This window comes from Saimiri boliviensis, chromosome 17, assembly GCF_048565385.1.
Source record: "Saimiri boliviensis isolate mSaiBol1 chromosome 17, mSaiBol1.pri, whole genome shotgun sequence".
Lineage (NCBI taxonomy): Eukaryota > Metazoa > Chordata > Mammalia > Primates > Cebidae > Saimiri > Saimiri boliviensis.
This window is the reverse complement of record NC_133465.1, coordinates 13,182,368-13,202,001: the sequence shown is the minus strand read 5'-3', so window position 1 is coordinate 13,202,001 and position 19,634 is coordinate 13,182,368. Positions and strand designations below refer to the sequence as shown.

The window sequence follows — 19,634 nt, the reverse complement described above, 5'->3', positions numbered from 1 at the left end:
CTGACTCAGTATATAATGACTTGAAGCACCTCGCTTTTTGCGTTGGTGGTGGTGTTTTGAGAAGGAGTCTCCCTCTGCCAGGCAGGAGTGCTGTGGCACAATCTTGGCCTACTGCGACCTTCGACTCCCTGGTTCAAGTGATTCTCCTGCCTCAGCCTCCCAAGTAGCTGGGACTACAGATGCGTACCACCATGCCTGGCTCATTTTTGTATTTTTAGTGAAGACGGGGTTTCATCATGTTGGCCAGGATGGTCCTGATCTCCTGACTTTGTGATCCACCTACCTCAGCCTCCCAAAGTGCTGGGATTACAAGTGTGAGCCACCGTGCCCAGCCCCAAAACACTTTATTCAACTGTAAACACACAGTTGAATAGCATACTATTTTTGGACCACAACTGATCACAGGTAACTGGAACTACAGAAGGTAAAACCACAGATAAGGGGGCTACTTTATCCTGTTTTGAGGTTTATAATTTTCCCTGTGTGCAGAAGTGATAAAAGGTATGTCTAAGTACTATTGGCAGGAACATCTACATGCTAGGGTGGTGTTTCCTGGAGTTACCCTCAGCTGGGTGCTTTGGAAAGATCCAATAAAGAAAAAGTCTAACATAGACTTAGTATATGACCCAGCAATTCCACTCCTAGGGATAATACCCCAAGAAAGCTGCCCACACACAAACTTGTACATGAATGTTCATGGAATCATAATTACTAATAATAGCCAAAAGGTAGAAAATACCCAAATACCCATAAAGGGATGATCAGATAAATTACATATGGTATGTCTATACAATGAAATATTATTCAGCCACAGAAAGGAATGAAGTATTGATACATCCTGCAACATGGATAAATCTGAAAACATTATGCTAAGTGAAAGAAGCCAGACACAAGAGGCCACGTATTATATTATTCCATTTCTATGAAATGCCTAGAATAGGCAAATCTATGGCGCCAGGAAGTACATTAGTGGTTGCTTAGGGGCATGGTTGGGGAAAATAAGGAGTGACAGCTAATGGGAAAGGGATTTCTTTTTTGAGGTAAGGGAAATGATCTAAAATTAGACACTAGTAATAGCTGCAAAACTATATGGACACACTAAAAACTACTAAATTGTACATGTTAAAAAAGTTCAATGGTTTCTAAATGATAGCTTAATGAAGTTATTTTATAGAAAGAGCCCACAAAGTAGCTATATAAAAGTAAAACAAATACAAGAAAGAAGCTATGTGCAAATTTTAAAAAACAGCTCTGGCAAATCACACTAAAAATCTGCCAGGCCCTGACAAGATGACCTGGAACGCCCAGGGCACATGTTTTCACCTGGCCTCTTAGTTACAACAGGCTGTGGTCCTTACCCCATTTTGCTTGGATCATAGTGGGGCGACTCATTTGGGATTTTCTGCTCACCTTCATCAGCCCAGTAGAAAGTCCAGCAGACTCACGTCCTAGCATGTAGTCACTTAGCTGTCACTGTGACAATTCCACCCACAGCCTCTCCTGGCCATGCCTTACCCTCCAAGAGGCCACACAGGTCTGGATCAGTATATGGGAGCTAAGCTGAGAGCTTAGGCCAACCCATGGGCTGGGCGGTGGCCTAGGGCGATGGTCAGCAACACGCCATGAGTTGAACCCAACTGAGTCCCACTCCTGGGATTTTATTTGTAATCTACATACAATTTACTACTTTAACCATTTTTAGGTATACAATTCGGTGGCATTAAGTACGTTCACAGTGTTAGGAAACTATCACCACCATCTGTTTCCAGAATGTTTCAATCTTCCCTAGCTAAACTTTGTGCACATAAACAATAATCTTGGCCAGGTGCGCTGGCTCACCCAGCACTTTGGAAAGCCAAGGCGGGTGGATCACCTGAGGCCAGGAGTTTGAGACCAGCCTGGCCAACACGGTGAAACCCTGTTTCTACTAAAAGAAAAAAAATACAAAGATTATCTGGGTATGCTGGTGCACACCTGTAGTCCCAGCTACTCAGGATGCTGAGGCAGGAGAATCACTCAAACCCAGGAGGCAGAGGTTGCAGTGAGCCGAGATCACACCACCGGACTCTGGGAGACAGAGTGAGTCTGTCTCAAGAAAAATGAAACAAAAACAATAATCTCCCACCCCTAAGCCCCTGGCAACCAACCACCATCCCATTTTGTTTCTCTATGAGTTTGACCACTCCCAGTATGTCATATAAGTGGAATCATATATTGCATTTGTCCTTTGTGTTTGCTTTTTTCACATAGCACAGTGTCCGCAAGGTTCATCCACGGGATGACAAGAATGAGAATGGCATCCATTAAATGAACACACCACATTGCGTTTATCCACTTATCTGTAGTAGATGGACGTCTGATTTTCCATCTTTTACCTACTGTGAATACTGCTGCTATGAATGCGAGCGTGCAGGGAGTGAGCCCCTGCTTTTGATTCTTGTGGGTACACGCCCAGAAGTGGAACTGCTAGATCCTACAGGAATTCTGTATTTAATTGTTTGAGGAACTACCCTCCCATCGTTCTGGGGATTTTTAGCACAAAAACAGAAATAATCAGGCAGATGGCAGGAGGTGCTGATGCTGAAAATCTGCATCCTTAAGAAGCTGGGAGGAAAGGTGGCAGGGCCAGGACAGGCGCTGCTGGCGAGACGACGCAGTAAAGAAGTGGGGTGTGAAGCAGCGGGAGCCGGGCGTGGAGAAGGATCTGCAGCACGCAGGGTTTTAAACAGAAGCACAGACGGTAGCAAGAAAAGCAAGAGGCAGGCATGGAACACGGGAACGGTGGCACGCTGGAAATACTCTCCCTCGCCTCTCCTTCCTGTGGACTTGCTCAAGGGCACGTCTGCTTCCCCCACCTCCCACGTAGGTCAGCTTCTCCCGGGTGTCCTCAAACAGGTGTCTTGACCATAAATCCCCACTATCTTAAGATCGCTTACATTCATCTTCGCTCCTTTAATGGAATTAGCCAACGGTTCACTTCTTTGAGTGCATTTCCTTATCTGCAAAATGGCAATAATTATCCCTGCCTTACCTCACAGGGTAGTTTGGGGTTTTTTAACCCCATGCGTGTTAATAACACCTTGGACCTCATAAGGTGCTGTGCACGGTGATCACCATGACTTTTAGCCGGGGAGCTAGAAGCCCAAGCCATACGTCTACTGTATCCACTTACCGGATGTTGTTGTGATTGGCCTTGGGCAACTTTTCACAAGCATTCCATAGAGCCTGAAGCTTCTTATCTTGCTCCTGGATACTGGGAAATTGAGAGGAAAAGTCATTGGTTGAGCACAAATCAATAAAGCCTCATTGGAAATCATATTAACCAATCACTGTAATATTTGATACCAAAGAACCAACCATCGTGACTGACCATATCAGCAAGCTAGTATTAAACAATGTGGTTATTATCATTTACCCCTCTGTGTTCGCCTTCTGTCTTGTCCTGTGCTATATAGCAATGCTGCTTCTGCACACATCAGAGGCCCCAAGTGAAATTGTGCCAGAGGCCAGAGACCCGCTGCGGTGTGGCAGGGTTACGGGGCTGCCGGAAGAACCAGGATACCAGTCAGGGAGCTCGGCCTCTGGGCTATTCTGAGCCTGTCTTCTGCAGGACTCCAGCATGGGAACACATCATGTAAGTGGCTTGCAATGATGAGTCCTTTTCGAGTTTCAGGCAACCCTGCACTGTCCTGGTAATCCCTAACTTCAGCCCTTGCTTCCCTGCCCCCTTCTGCAACTCCCGGATGTACCATCCTACGGCAGACCTGTCTGTGTCCTGCTGAGTTGGCCTGAAGTGCAATGCCGTGTTAAGGTTGGTGTCGACCTCTGGTGAAACTCAGCTTCATCAGAGGTTCACAGGTTATCAACCAGATAGCCTTGGGAGCTTTGAATCACAGAACCCAGACCAAGTCGATCAAAATCTCCGAAAAACAAGGTTCAGGCATTAGTATCTTTAAAACGCTTCCCGGGCCATGCTGATGTATGCAGAGGGTTAGAAACCGCTGCTCTAGGAAAAATTACTCAGTTTAGATGAGGTAATCATAAGTCCTACAAACATGTTATCCAGCAGCAGAAATAGGCTCTTGTTTTTCCCTGGTTCAAAGACACTAACCTCTTTGAGTCATCTGGATCATTCCTATTTCTTAATGGAGACCCACATTTGCAAACGAAGTGGGAACCAGAGTATCTCTGGATAGGTCCTGAAGCACTGAGCTATCCTGCCTTTATCTAACTTCGTATCACCAAGATCACTTATATATCCAATGGATAAGAGTGACACTTTCCATCAAAGGATATGTTCTCACTTGGCTTCATCCCTAGGACCACATTCTTGTCCTAAGAGGCAAAAAGTGCTGCGGTTAAGTGTAAAGGCCCTGAAATTGAACTCCTTGGATTCACATTCCCATTCGACCATTTATTAGCCAGCAGGTAACCTGTAGTTACATACCGGTTCAACACCTCAAATTCCTCTAACAAAAAATGGGAGAAACAGCACACCCCACTTCATAGGGTTCTTGTCAAAATTACATGAGTTAAAAACATATAATGAGCTTAAAACAATGTCAAGTCTCTAATAAGCATTGAATAAGGAGCAACACTTGTGATTATTAGTATCATGAAAGCCAGCACCCCCTTCTCACAGTGAGATAAAAGAGGACCCTATATTCAGCCAGCCTTTTACAATGCATAATCTCCACTCTACTTTGGAATCAAAATAGCATCACACAACTTGGAGTTGGGCTTTTTCTAACTCTACGCATTTGAGCCTGGTGTCCTTTCCAGGTCAGGTGGGTCTCTTCCAGGCCCAGTTCGTCAAAAAGTAGAAGGTGCAGCTCAGACACAGTGGAATCACTGTCGCTTCTGACAGGTGATGTTACTCATTACAACAAAATCCCATGACTAGAAATCTCTAGAAATCATCTCCTTTCACTGGCCCCTAGCTAAGGTGGCTATTCGCTCTACTCCTGATCTCAGAAAACATTCTTTTCCCTCCTTCATCTCCTCCGTGGACTATCTCTGCCCTCATCTCCACCATCTTTGTGCTGGTACCAATTCTCCCACACTGTCTGGTTCCTCAACTATGCAGGTCCATTTGCTCAGTAAAAGTACATTCCTCCAAACAATACTATTTACTTAAGACAGCTCTTACCAAGGCTCAAAAGAACACACAATGCCATCCTAATGCATGCATCACTGAGGAAATAAGCCAGGACTCAAAATAAATAAATAAACAAACAAAAACCACATGTAGGACCCAGAGCACGTGTTAGGGCTAGTGGCTTTGCCTGCTGTGAGCAGCAATATTCTTCACAACACACTGGTACAGCCCTAGGCCTGGCTTTGGGCTGTGGCCTCTCCCTTGGGTGCACCTTCAGGAGGGGAGACAGAGGCCACTGCCCACGTCATGACATGTGACCTCCCTTTAAGTTGGTCATTACTTATTGTTAAAATATATTCAGCGATTACAGATGAGGATCAAGACCCTGTGCCCACGCCCTTGTCCTACAGAAGGAATCACTGCTATCAGCCTATATGAGCCCTTCCAGAACTTTCTTTTATGTACTTACACACAAACACAGGTCCTCTTAAAATTCTATTAAGTGTGCTGAGTATTTTCCTTTTTGTAACAACAGAATGTTACAGGAGTCCTTGTTAACTTGCTCTCATATCTGTTCATGCTAGCGTGAATAACTCTACCTGCTTCTTTCTTTCTTTTTTTTTTTTTTTTTGACACAGTTTCACTCTTGTTCCTCAGGCTGGAGTGCCAAGGGTGTGATCTCGGCTCACCACAATCTCCGCCTCACAAGTTCAAGTGACTTGCCTGCCTGTCTCCCGAGTAGCTGGGATTACTGGCATGCACCACCATGCCTGACCAATTTTTGTATTTTTAGTAGAGATGGGGTTTCACCACGTTGGCCAGTTTGGTCTCAAACTCCGGACCTCAGGTGATCCACCCGCCTCGGCCTCCCAAAGTGCAGGGATTACAGGCGTGAGCCACCCTGACTGGCTCTACCTACTTTTTAGTTGCTCCAGAGTGTGCCATAGTACAGACATCCACAGTTTATTTAGCCACTTCCCAATCCCCTTCTCCAATGAACCTTTAGAAACTTCTAGGCTTCTGCTATCTCAGATAACACAACCATCAATATCCCTGGATCTGCCTCCTTGGGCAAACATTACAAGCACTCCTTCATGACAGAGATCAAGAAACACGGTTGCAAGATCACAGGTCACATGCTTCTATAATTTTAGCACATAATTCCAAATAAACTGTAACTCACAGGACATTCCAAAACCAGGGGTACTCACTTGGAAGCCTGGATCCACTCGTCATAGAGTTCAAAGGTCATAAGAGGTTCTGGCAACTCTCGGAGGTAAGATTTCAAAGCTCCTAGGTGTGAATAAAATATTAGTCGTGAGCCGTTACGACGTGGCAGGGACAAGACCCACCAGCCAGCACTGCCCATGTGGGTTCTATCAGGGATGGGCCTACTGACCACCATGTCAACAGCAAATGGTGGCTTCCTACAGAAATGGGTGTGAGGCTCTGACAGGGGACCTGGCCCCTCTTACTTCCCACCATTTCCTCATCTTCCCTTGGCACACCAGGAGGCCTTCCTTCAAGGGGCCAGAGTAACCAGCCCTGAAACTGGGCGCTGACTGGACACATCGGAAGTGCGTCGGACAGCCACTGGCTGGAGTGCCCTGGACTTGTAGCCACACAGCCTCCCATCCACCCCTTCCCCGTGAGCCTCCGTGGCACACAGGAGCACCGAGAGGCAGTGGGTGCCCACCTGCAATCGCATGGGGGTCGGCCGAGTACTCCTGCACATCCACCACGCAGCAGTCCAGGGCAGCTTTCAGCTTCTTCAGCTTGGAGGCAGAGGGGGCTACGCGGAAGAGTCCCTACCAACAGGACAGAGGGTCAGCACACAGCAACTCCAAGGCGCAACAGCGAAGTGCACAGACCCCACGTCCGCCCGCTTCTCTTCTCCATAACCTCTTAGATGCATTTTCCCAACACCATTTCCAAATCGCTCATGTATTCTGCAGCTTGCTGTCTCTGCTATAGCAGCCTTACTGATACACTCGTCAAACATGTTCATGCTTTCTCAGTGTCTCCCACTTTGCACATAAGCAACTTCAGAGCAGGAACTAGCTTTACCCACTGTTGTGTCTCCACCATCTCATGCAGGGGTAGCTCATCACACCAGCTCGGTAACTATTTACTGGGTAAATGAAGCTTGGGCACTTAGACATCTTATTCTTGTATATGCCAGACAGATACATCTTGGAGCAGAATTTGGCTAAGACCTGGTCAGTCTGGTAAGCTGAATGGGAGAAGATCTATAGGGTGTGTGTGCATGTGTGTGTGTGCGTGCGTGCGTGCATGCGTGTGCATGTGTGTGCATGTGCGTGTGCATGTGTGTGCGTGTGTGTGCATGGGGGTGTGTGTGTGTATGTGTGTGTTGGGAGGCACCAGGGCTATACTATTTGTTTAGTGGCATGATCTTGGCTCACTGCAGCCTCCACCTCCCGGGTTCAAGTGATTCTTGTGCCTCAACCTCCCAAGTAGCTGTGGAGGCGCCTGCCACCACACCCAGGTCATTTTTTGTATTTTTAGTAGACGTGCGGTTTCACCAGGTTGGACAGGCTAGTCTTGAACTCCTGACCTCTCAGCCTCCTGAAGTGCTCGGATTACAGGCATAAGCCACAGTGCCCAGCCTATAATTTTAGAATCAGTCTATGCCTTCAGGGCAAGGGCAGGCTGAGTGGGGTGGTTTTTGAGATAGCCTCCTTCCATTCTTCTGCATTCCATTCTCGAGAGTTATTTTCAAATCACTGCCACTTTTTCCAAGTGAACCACTCCACCTCAGAGAGTGAAAGAGAGCTATGAAAAGAAAGAGAAGAGGAAGAGAGGGCTGTGTGGAGGAGAAGGTGAATGCAGGTCAGGGTTGGAAAGAGACCTCCATGTCACAGGTAAGTTACACATGGGTTAAAGACCTATCAGTTTCCGTTTCACCTGAGCTCCCTGCATTCTGTGATGCAACCCACAGGCTGATGAACAAGCAGACAGAATAGACCTTGCTCCTTTAATCTTTTATGGCCATATAGACTTCCAATTTCCTTTAGAAAAAGTGTTCCTACATTGGAATATTGAGCTTCTGCCTTGCGAGGATCACTAACTCCCTTCTCAATATAGGGTACAGCAGACAAACAGATGTGCAAAGCTCTTTGGGCATATATGTGAGGAAGCTACATGAATGTGTTTGGACGAGTGTATCAGTAAGGCTGCCAAGACGAAGACAGCAAGCCGCAGAATACAAGGAAGGAGTCACCCAGGTCTTCATAAAACCATACCCTTGCCAGGCAAGAAGAGCCAACAGGATTTGGTGACAGACAAGGCCAAAGAGAAGGAAGTAAGAGTTGTCAAAGACAAGTCTTTAGATGTTTGATTGTGTAACTGAGAGACACATAAAAATCATGATGAGGAGGGGATTGTTATATTAGCTACGGAGTCCAGTTTTAGGGGTGTTAGAGGAAAGTTTGCATGGAAATGTTGAAGGACGGTAGTGAGCATGAATGAAGCCCTCCCACTGGAGGAATCCTGAACAGAGACCCCTGGAGGTGGTGCTGAACAGAGAACCCTCAGAGGTCAGAGGGGACCATGGTGCTGAACAGAGAACCCTGATGCCCCCGTGGTCAGAGGCCAGAAGGGACCAGGGGGCCAAGGGAGCTAGAAGTGTCAAGGATGGTTACATGTGTAACACCAAGCAGCGCTGTGGCCAAGGAGGCTGGCAGTAAGTCATCGGATTTGGCAATCTGGGGGTCCCTGGGGACCACGGAGGGCAGTTTTAGCCCAGTGGCAGGGGTGAAGCAACACCACAGGCAGATCTGTAGGTGGTGGAAAAGATGTAGGAGCTGCAAATGTTGAGAGCTATTTTAGGAAATTGGGTAGCTTAAAAAACACAACACCAAAGAGACTGGGAAGAAATATGAGGCTGTGGCTGGGTTGAAAAGACAGATTTTTTTTTTTTTAGGCTAGGGGAAATTTGAGCCTATTTGTTATTAAAGGTAAAGAGCTGACACAAAACGGGGGAAAATGCAAGTGAGAGAGTGAGGTCTGGTGAGAGATGGAATAGCCCAGAAAAAACAGAGCCGGGAGCCGGGAGATGTCTAAGGGGCTGCTCTTCAAGAACCAGTTTATGTTGATTCGATATTTGATGGTACTAAGAAGTTACTATTACTTTTTGGGTATAGGAATACTTGTTTTTTGTTTTTTGTTTTTTGTTTTTGAGACACAGTCTCGCTCTGTTACCCAGGCTGGAGTGCAGTGGTGTGATCTCAGCTCACTGCAGCCTCTGCTTCCAGGGTTCAAGCCATTCTCCTGCCTCAGCCTCCCAAGTAGCTGCGATTACAGGCATGTACCACCATGCCCGGCTAGTTTTTGTATTTTTAGTAGAGACAGGATTTCACTATGTTGGCCTGGCTGGTCTCGAATTCCTGACCTCAGGTGATCTGTACTCCTTGGCCTTCCAACTTGCTGGGATTATGGGTGTGAGCCACCAAGCCCAGCCTATTACAGATTTTAACTAATTTTTTTTTTTTTTTTTTTTTTTTTGAGAGGGTGTCACTATGTTGCTCAGGCTGGTCTTGAACTCCTGAGCTCAAGTGATCCTCCTGCCTCAGCCTCCCAAATTGCTGGGATTACAGGGTGTGAGCCACCGTGCTAGCCAGTAATTATATTTTAAAACATCCCCTATCTTATAGAGATACATACTGAAGTATTACAAATGAAATGGTATAATGTCTTGAATGTACTTCAGAATATCCAAAGCAGGGGCTAGGGGGCAGGAAATGGAGGTAGAAATTAAACAAGATTGATCATAAACTCAGTGGTAAGGCTCATTATTTTATCTTTATGTGTTCATAGTTTTCCGTAATTTTAAAAAAATGATAGGAAAAGAAAAGGTTCAGTTCATCTTCCTCCATGAAACTGTCTCTCAGGGATGGTAGAGACCTTCTCAGTTTTAAATTGAGGCTGGGTGCATCGGCTCACGTCTCTAATCCCACCACTTTGGGAGGCTGAGGTGGGTGGATTATCTGAGGTCAGGAGTTCAAGATCAACCTGGCCAACATGCTAAAACCCCGTATCTACTAAAAATACAAAAATTAGCCAGGGGTGGTGGCAGGCGCCTATAATCCCAGCTACTCGGGAAGCTGAGGCAGGAGAATCACTTGAACCCAGAAGGCAGAGTTTGCAATGAGCCAAGATCATGCCACTGTACTCCAGTCTGGGGGACAGAGCAAGACCCTGTCTCCAAAACTAAAATAATAAAATAAAATAAAATAATTTGATAACAAACATGCAAATGCCTGGCACTTAAAATGTATTAAAAAGACACATTTCTTCCCATTCCTTTTGGAATATCCAGCATCTAGAACAGGCTGGCACACAGGAAGCATGCCACATACACCTGCATGTTCACTGGCTTCCCTCTCTTCCATAGCCCTTACTTTGTCCCATAAAACTTGGTGCTGCCTTAGAGACTTACACACTGTTTTGGATGAATAAGGCTTAACTGAAATGCTAGACTCATCTCCTGCACTAAGTTTATAAGTCCCCCATCTCACTATTTCATACTTTGCTCATAAAGCATGTACTGCATGCCCTAAATAAATACTGATTGGCTAATCAGATCAAAGGAAGATGGAGTACAGATGTTAAAACAGTCTATGGAAGAAACCGCAGATGAGCTCTATCTCCCAGGAAATGATTTTCACAGCAATAGACAACACTTTTCAAGAACTTCTCGGGCCAGGTACAGTGGCTCACACCTGTACTCTCAGCACTTTGGGAGGCTGAGGTGGGCAGATCACTTGAGGTCCGGAGTTCAAGACCAGTCTGACCAACATGGTGAAATCTCATCTCTACTAAAAATACAAAAAGTAGCCAGGCATGGTGGCAGACACCTGTAATCCCAGCTACTGTGAGGCTGAGGCTGGAGAATCACTTGAAGCTGGGAGGTGGAGGTTGCAGTGAGCCGAGATCCGGCCACTGCATTCCAGACTGGGTGACAAGAGTGAGACTGTCTCAAGAAGAAAAAAAAAAATTTCTCGTAGACATTTTTTACATGTGCATCTTAAAAAGTACTTTCTAATGTATCTATCAATCATGTTTTCAGGATCTCTATGAAAGAGCTGTGATAAAAAGGTTGGAGAGTCTTAATCTTTCAAATTACCTAAAATTAGATAACTTATTAAGCAAGAGGAAGAGGGAGAAGAGGAGAAGGAAGATGCAGAGGAGAAGGGGGAAAAAGTAGTAGTAATAGCAACAGCAGAATGCCCAAATCATCCAAACACGTTCCAACCTGGGGAAAGAAGGGCTAGAATACGGCCATCCATTCCTCAATGGCCAGATCAGTCTCCCACAATCCTCCTCTCTTCTTGCGAAATGAAGGCTCATGGTAAAAGGCAGGATTGATTTGTGTTCTGCAGAAGACGGGGCTGCGCCACTGTTTCAACCTGTTTGGATGCATGGGGGCTGGGATGGTGATGGTACGGGAGGGAGTGTTCCGTTGGCTCTGTCTCGTGGAAGGTGAGACCTGCCCGGGGCTGCCTGTGACCGTGCTCAGCCCTACCTCCTCCTGCATCCCACACTCAAGCAGCATGGTCACACACGCCTCGATGGGGAAGGCGATCTCCCGGCCGCTGATGGTGAGGTGCTCCTCCAGGGGCTTCCCAAAGGAAGGTTTCTCCACCCAGGCCTCTGAGGGGAGGAGTGAGAAACAGTCAGTTAGCTATTTGCCAGGGGCCCTCATGCTGGAATCTCGCTTTCCTTTGTCGTCCAGATTCTCCTAAAATTACCAAAGAGAAGGAGGCCCAATTGGGCCTCCACTCTGTGGTTTTAGGGATGACAGGACTGGAGAGGGGGGGATGGCCAGCCAACTCCATCCAGGGCCACTGGGGTTAATATTATACGGGCACCCCTATGCACCCCCAACTCAAGGCACCAGCTTGGAAGTAAGTCCTAGAGGCTCATCTACAGGTGATCCTCTTGGACAGAGTGGAAGGGCAAATGACATACAAGGAATTCATCTCATCCAGAAAGGCAAGCAGGCTCCCCAGCCCTCCCTTCTCCAGGGAAGGCCTGCACTTACCCTGTTGTGCTTTGATCTGAGGCAACACAGCCTGCAGTAGTGTCAGGGACTTCCTGTGGTATTCAGCTTGCACTTCTATTAGCTGAGAAAACACAAGGCAAGCATCGCCCTTAGCGAAGGGCAAGGACACAGGCTGCCGTGGCATGCAAAGCACTTTGCAGGAGGGCGATTCCACACAGGGAAGGAAGTTGTCACCTGTTCCCTCCTCCGATCTACCTAAAATAATGAGCATGCTTCCTCTTTAGCCTCCGTAACAACAAAGTCACTACAAATGGAAATTTGGGAAGCAGGAGCACCATAAAGGAACAGCTGGAGCTCCCCAGAGCTGGAATCTGGCTTAGAGAGCTTGACTTCATCACCACCCTGCCTCCTCTGGCACCCCATCCTCGATGCAAAAGGCAACAAAGAAAGAGGCAACCGTAGTGAATATAAATGGAAAACACATTTAGAAATCCATTTGCTGAGCCAGGTGTGATGGCTCATGCCTCTGATCCCAGCTACTCAGGAGGCTGAGGCTGGAGGATCACTTGAACCCAGGAGTTCAAGACCAGCTTGGGCAACATAGCAAGACCCCATCTTTTAAAATAATTTTAAAAATTGTTTAAATAACTATAAAAAATAATTTGCTTATGAGATATATATACAGGTTAAATGTCATTAACTTGTATACATCTTTTGTTTCTGCAAAGTTAGTTTAACATATAACTGATCAGAAAACTTGTGGCTTGATCTGCAATCCTTTTCAAACACCCTGGAAGTGAGATTGCTTTGGTGAGACTGATGGAGTCCAAAGAACAAATTCCTTCCAAGTATTCTATTTTGACCATCCCATTAATTAAAAGTGGCCAAAATGGTAGTAAGAGCAGATGAAACACATGAATGATAGTTATGTCATTTGTTTACTGAATCCTCCTCTCCTGTCCCCAAAACTGGGCATGTATAAGGGGAAGAGAGGAAATTAATCTGTATGAAGGCTTATTGTGGAGTCTGGATACTAACGTCCCTAAGAAAATTAAAGTAAAACTAATATGACTTTTTTTAAAAATCAGAATATTGAAATAAATGGTACTCAAATGACAACTAGGCTCTCTAGTAAAACTTGGAATGTCAACGAGGTCATTAGTAAAACTCTTAATATCTTAGAGTTTCTAAAATTAAATATTGCCTTCACAAATACAACCAACGGAATACACTTGAAAAGATTCCACTACTTTAAAAGAAACTTTCCAAGTTGGAAGTAATGTCTATCAACTCCTTTTCCAGTAGGAGGGGCTTCTCTGCACTCTGAACCACTAATGAAATGTTGGAAAATTGCTCACAGCCCACAGGTGTCCCACCATACTTATCAAAGCATTTTAAACTTTTCAGACTTTCTTCCTTGTTTTTCTTCTCTTTACCCTCCCTCCTCATCATTCCTTTCCATCCCCAAATATAAATCCAGACTTTTTAGGTCTTAGCATTTTATTCCTTTAAAGGCAGGTAAGCATAACTAATATTTTTTATTTGAACTTTTTAGTCTCTTGCAGTTTTTTGCCTGGCTTTGCATTTACCCTGGTAAACAGCCTGCGTCTTAATTATCTATATCAGTTTATCCAAGTTTAGATGACTCAGATCCTGTTTCTTACTGTCTAAATCACTTTGCTTGATAGGAGGCAGGCCAACAGGCCACATCGATCATCATTTACCTACCAGTCACTGTCTTTCATAAAAATCTAGATTAAAAAAGCATATGTGCTTGGTGGGGGGAACTGCCTTCCTGTTTTTCTCAAGCCCCTTGTTAGCACAGACCACAGTTTCTTAATGTCAGCCCTACTGACATTTTGCACTGGGTAATTCATTGGTGTGGGAGATGTCTTGTGCACTGTAGGATATTTAGAAGCATCTCTGACCTCTGCCCTCTAAATGCAAGTAGCACCTCTCTCCACAACTGTGACAATCAAAAATGTCTCCAGATATTGCCAACTACCCACCAGGGGACGGAGCAAAATTACTCCTGGCTGAGAACCATTGAACTGAGTTACAATAATCCCAAGGGATGGGAATGAGTTTTATCTAAGGTTTTTGAAGAAATTCATATCAGGAGCAATGCTGGATTTATTCACTAGTAAAATGGTCAAAGCTCCCACCTTTTTCTAAGGAGTCCCTTCAACCAAGGGACTCCTTAGTTTCATGCCCACATTCCCTTCTCCTGTGAACAGCCTTTAAAGCAATCTCACCTTTCTGGGCACTTACCGTTTGAAAGTAGTTTGCATAGTCAATTTCTTTGGCCACAAAACTGTACATGTCAGCTGAGAGCTGGTCCTGTGCAAGGTAAAATACACAAGCAAGGTAAAACATAAATCAATGGCAAGTGGCTAGTGCAAAAGTCAACATATCACAGGAGAAAGAGCCTTAAACACTGCTTAATCTCATTTTTAATAATACTTGATACGTTGCAAACTTCCCAGAAGCATTTCCATTTTTGTCAACCACAGCTCTGAAGTTGTAAGTTTGAAAAGAACACCTATGTCAGCCATTTCCCCAGAGATTCTGACATTTGGACCACAGCTAGAGTTAAAGTCAAAGCTGGTGTAGAGAAGTGATGTGCAAATTAGTTCCATCCATCTCTACAGTTTGTACCGCCATTCAGAAGCAAGCTCCTAGTACACATTCTGCTACTGCTCTTTTGATGCTGCCATTTCTTCTCTCTGATCATTCCACTGCTCTGCTTCCTTTCATTCTCAATACTGACTCAATGCTGATTGGTTAATCACAAGCATATGGGAAAGAGATGGAAATACACCAGTTTGGAGGAAGCTTGGATAAGAGGTTCACAGGGAAAGGACTGGTGACTCAAAACTTGGCAAAATCTGGACTCATGAAGTATTGCACACAAATCTAATGGTGTTATCAATCCTTCACTATTCAGTTGGCCATGAGATTGGGTGACCCAATGCTGCACTGAAATCTGGAATGCTTTCTCCTCCAAGGTTTTCAGTTCTATGGAATCACCCATAGTATGGCATAACAGAAGTACGTTTTGAGCAGAATGTCGACTCTGTCATTAACCGTATTTTTGAGCACGTCACTTGTCTGAACTTGCTTGCTCAAGTCATGTGATCTCTAACATTCCTCCCTGTGCCGCTGCTCTAGGCTGGAGATCCTTAGAAGAGGCACTTAGTTGAGGAAAGATGAGCCTACATGTTCAGGTAGGAGCAAACATGGCAACAGCACAAGAAAGCTGACCTAGATGCTGAAATAATGAAAGCAGATAACTATACACTTCAGGAAGAGCCTGTTTCATGAAACCTCAAGCAATCTGTAGCAACCCCATAACCCTCAGTCTCTTTAGCTGCTAATTAAGCTATACTCAGTAAGAACACTGGGATGTACAGGAGCAATCTGTTTCCTTTTCAGTATCTGTGACAGGCAAGCAATTGCTGAGAACGTCATTTAAGAGTTCTTGTACACAAGGCAACAGAACCAAGTCACAGAGTTAAAAGAGGAAATGTGTTCTCTAGAGAGCTCGAAGTACAAATTAGACAATGCTATGCTTGGTCCAGTTTCACAGAAGAAAGAAAGAGTAAAAGAAATTAACATTCATTGGGTCTAGATGCCAGGCACAATGTTACAAAAAATTCTCCTCTAACTCTTAGCTTAAGTATTGAATTTCCAATTTCAAAGCCATAGATAGCAAGAGATCAAGGATCTTATCTGTCAGTCACCCGCTATCTCAAAGCGCTTAGCATAGTAGGGGCTCCACAACTATTTGCTGAATGAACAGATGAAAAAAAAAATCAAGGCTAATGGATGGTAAATTTCCCAAGAAATAACAAAATGGGCTCAAAGATCACCTTGGCTCCATTTCACCAGAGGTCCCTTAAATGAATGCTTTTGTAGGCTGCAAGTTGGGAATCAACCTTATCTGTCTTCAGTGAAGCAGCTTTGCTCAGGAGACATCCATCACCAGCCAGACGGCTGGAGGATGATATTGCAAGTCAGAGAAAAACAAAGGAGTTAAGTGATACAAATGGCTCAGCAGACAGAGGAAAGGAAGGGAGGCCCTGAAGGACTAAATGTTGCATCAAATACACCTTCAACATCTCTGCATCTGTGCTTCTCTAACAGATGACCCTACAAAAATCTGTATGTGCCCTCAGAAAGAAGAAAAGATGTTTAAAGGTATGATTGGACTACTGTGCTATTAAGCTAACAATATGGGTTCCAAAAAAACCCACATACACAAAGGACATGAACTCATCATTTTTTATGGCTGTATAGTATTCTATGGTGTAGGGACATGGATGAACCTGGACACCATCATTCTCAGCAAAGTGACACAAGAACAGAAAATCAAACACCGGATGTTCTCACTTATAGGTGGGTGTTGAACAATGAGAACACATGGACACAGGGAGGGGAGTATCACACACTGGAGTTTGTTGAGGGGTTGGAAATAGGGGAGGGACAGCAAGGGGCAGGGAGTTGGGGAGGGATAACATGGGGAGAAATGCCAGACATAGGAGATGGGGAGGAAGGCAGCAAACCACATTGCCATATGTGAACCTATGCAACAATCATTTTTTTTTTTTTTTTTTGAGACGGAGTTTCGCTCTTGCTACCCAGGCTGGAGTGCAATGGCGCGATCTCAGCTCACCGCAACCTCCGCCTCCTGGGTTCAGGCAATTCTCCTGCCTCAGCCTCCGGAGTAGCTGGGATTACAGGCACGTGCCACCATGCTCAGCTAATTTTTTCCTATGCAGCAATCTTACATGTTCTTCACATGTACCCCAAAACCTAAAATGCAATTAAAAAAAAACCACACACACATACACATACACTCTTCAAAGTAAGAAGGAAACTATAAATCAAATTCTCATTTATCTAAATCACTAGCAAATTTTCTTTATAAAGGTAAAACGCCTTTTCAACATTAATTACCAGAGTTGAATGTATTTTGAAAAATCATGTTTTCTGATTTTGCAACTAATCCACATTCAGAAAAATTTTAAAAAGTAACCAAATTAACTTGTAATCCCACTAGGCAACTATTTTATATATATATATATATATAGCTAACCAAATGTCCCAGAATTGTTCATCAACAGAGCAAATTATCTCTATGGTATAAAAATGTCATATTTATCAGATGAAACCTCATTGCATTTGGATTTTCTTCATGCTGGAATGTCTGAAATAGTTCCTAAGTTTTAATCATGTGACTGTGTAATGTATTTTGAAAGCGAGTAATTCAAAGCTCCAGTAATTCTTCCACATTAACTTTTGAAATACTTTTTCATTCTTTGAAAAAATTCTTACAATTATATCTACTTACTACAGTACTAATCAAATAAATTCTGGGAGATTTAAAATGTTTATAATAGTAACTCTTCTCATCTAGAAACAACTCTCAATTGTATAATGTCTTCTTGTCATTATATTGTCAAATACTGTCTTCCTGTCAAATTGTGAAAGCAATATTTTACAATTCATGAGTTTGTGGTAGAATAGTTCGTAATTTTATGGTAGAATTTTTTTTTTCTGTCACCCAGGCTGCAGTACAGTGGTACAATCTCAGCTCACTGCATCCTCCGCCTCCTGGGTTCAAGTGATTCTCCTGCCTCAGCCTCCTAAGTAGCTGGGACCACAGGCATATGGCACCACGCCCATCTTTTAGTAGAGATGGGGTTTCACCATGTTGGTCAGGCCTAGTCTTAAACTCCTGACCTCAGGGATCTGCCCATCTTAGCCTCCCAAAGTACTGGGATTATAGGTGTGAGCCACCATGCCCGAATGATAGTAGTATTTTAAATATTCTGTTGTTTAAAAAAACCTCTAAGATATTTATAAACACTGGTTTTTAAAATAATTTTTCTTCATGAAAAGCACACCTTGATTTTTATTGTTGATTTCCAGCTTCTGGTCCAGCACGTAGGGGGCTTTGAAGTCAGTCCTAACAGGTAAAAAGCTGAACAAACTAAAACTCAACAACTCTTAGATCTGTCAGAGAAGTGAGTTCACAGAGCAAATTGCTGCCCTGAAAACCGGAGACACAGGCAGGCAAACACAAAAATCACAACTCACTGAAGCAGCAAACTATCAGCAGAAACCTCTGCGGAAATCAGTACTGGGGTGGGAAAACCAGTACTGTAACTGACAAATTCTGGAGGCCCGGTGTGGACAAATCTGGAAAGTTAAATCCTCCAGGGGGACCCAGTCATGAGGGGGCCCATTTTTACCTCCAGGAGCTCTAAGAGCATGTTCTCACAGAGAATTTCAAAGAAAAATCCTCTCCTGCTTTCAGCTGCAGGAGGAAAAAGTAGTCACTTTGAAATCTGCTGGAGTACTCCATTCTTAACAAGGTCTGCCCTGAAGAGAAAGTATTTTAACAAAGCCTAAACTATTGGGCCTTTGAAATTCCCTAACCTACCTGGAGGAAGGGAAATACTGAACTCTAACTTCCTCTAGCCATTCTGTCCCACCTAAGAAAGGAATAACAATAAAAACAACAACAAAATAAGAGGCACTAGTGAAATTCACAGCTCTAAGGCACAGGCTCACCAAAAGAAAGAGGCCTATCATAGCACTAATGAATGCTTCCCCTTCTCTCACAACTTACCACATCACCAAAGAACTGTTTACCACTGTTTCTTTTATAATACAGCATGTCCATCTTTCAACAAAAAAATTACAAACACAGTAAGAGGCAAAAAACAAATTAAAGAAACCGAACAAGGGTCAGAACCGTAACTGAAATAGCCAAAATCCAAAACACTGACAACACTAAATGCGGGCACAGATGTGGAGCAACGGGACCTCTCATTTATTACTGGTGGGAATGCAAAGAGTATAGTCACTTTGGAAGACAGTATGACAGTTTCTTACAAAACTAAACATACTCTCACCATATGATCCAGCAATTATGTTCTTTGGCATTTGCCCAAATGAATGGAAAACGTATGTCCCACAAAAGCTTGCATGTGGATGTTTACAGCATCTTTGTTCATAATTACCCAAATCTGGCAACCACAAAATTGTCCTTCAGTAGGCGAATAGATAAACTGTGGTACATCCAGACAATGAAATATTATTCAGTGCTAAAAAGAAATGAGCTGTTAAGCCATCAAAAGACTCAAAGGAAACTTAAATACGTATTGCTACATGAAAGAAGCCAGTCTGAAAAGGCTACATACTGTAGGATTCCAGCTATAAGACTTTCGGGAAAAGGCAAAACCACGGAAACAATAAAAAGATCAGTGGTTGTCAAGGGTTAGCAGGGAGGAATGAACAGGAGGAGCAGAGGACTTGCAGGCAATGAAATTATTCTCCAGGGTACTATAATGGTGGATACATTTGCATACATTTGTCAAAGCCCCTAGAATATATAACCCTAGAAGCGAACCCCTAAGTAGACTATGAACTACGGACGACAAACGATGTGCCAATACAGGTTTATCAGCTGTAACAACTCTACCACTATGTGTGTGATGTTGA

At 44.1% G+C, this 19,634-nt stretch overlaps 1 protein-coding gene across 6 annotated transcripts in view; it reads right to left on the bottom strand.

Moving 5' to 3' along the window:
• Positions 1-19,634, bottom strand: part of ARHGAP44 (Rho GTPase activating protein 44) — a 203,691-nt gene that overhangs the window by 37,263 nt on the left and 146,794 nt on the right. For all 6 annotated transcript variants that reach the window (XM_010339869.3, XM_003929255.4, XM_010339870.2 and 3 more), the window contains 6 exons: positions 14,394-14,462; positions 12,162-12,243; positions 11,643-11,770; positions 6,795-6,906; positions 6,310-6,391; positions 3,173-3,253 (listed from right to left, as the gene is read on the bottom strand). In XM_010339869.3, coding sequence (XP_010338171.1) covers positions 3,173-3,253; positions 6,310-6,391; positions 6,795-6,906; positions 11,643-11,770; positions 12,162-12,243; positions 14,394-14,462 — 554 coding nt within the window. The remainder of the gene's footprint in view (positions 1-3,172; positions 3,254-6,309; positions 6,392-6,794; positions 6,907-11,642; positions 11,771-12,161; positions 12,244-14,393; positions 14,463-19,634) is intronic.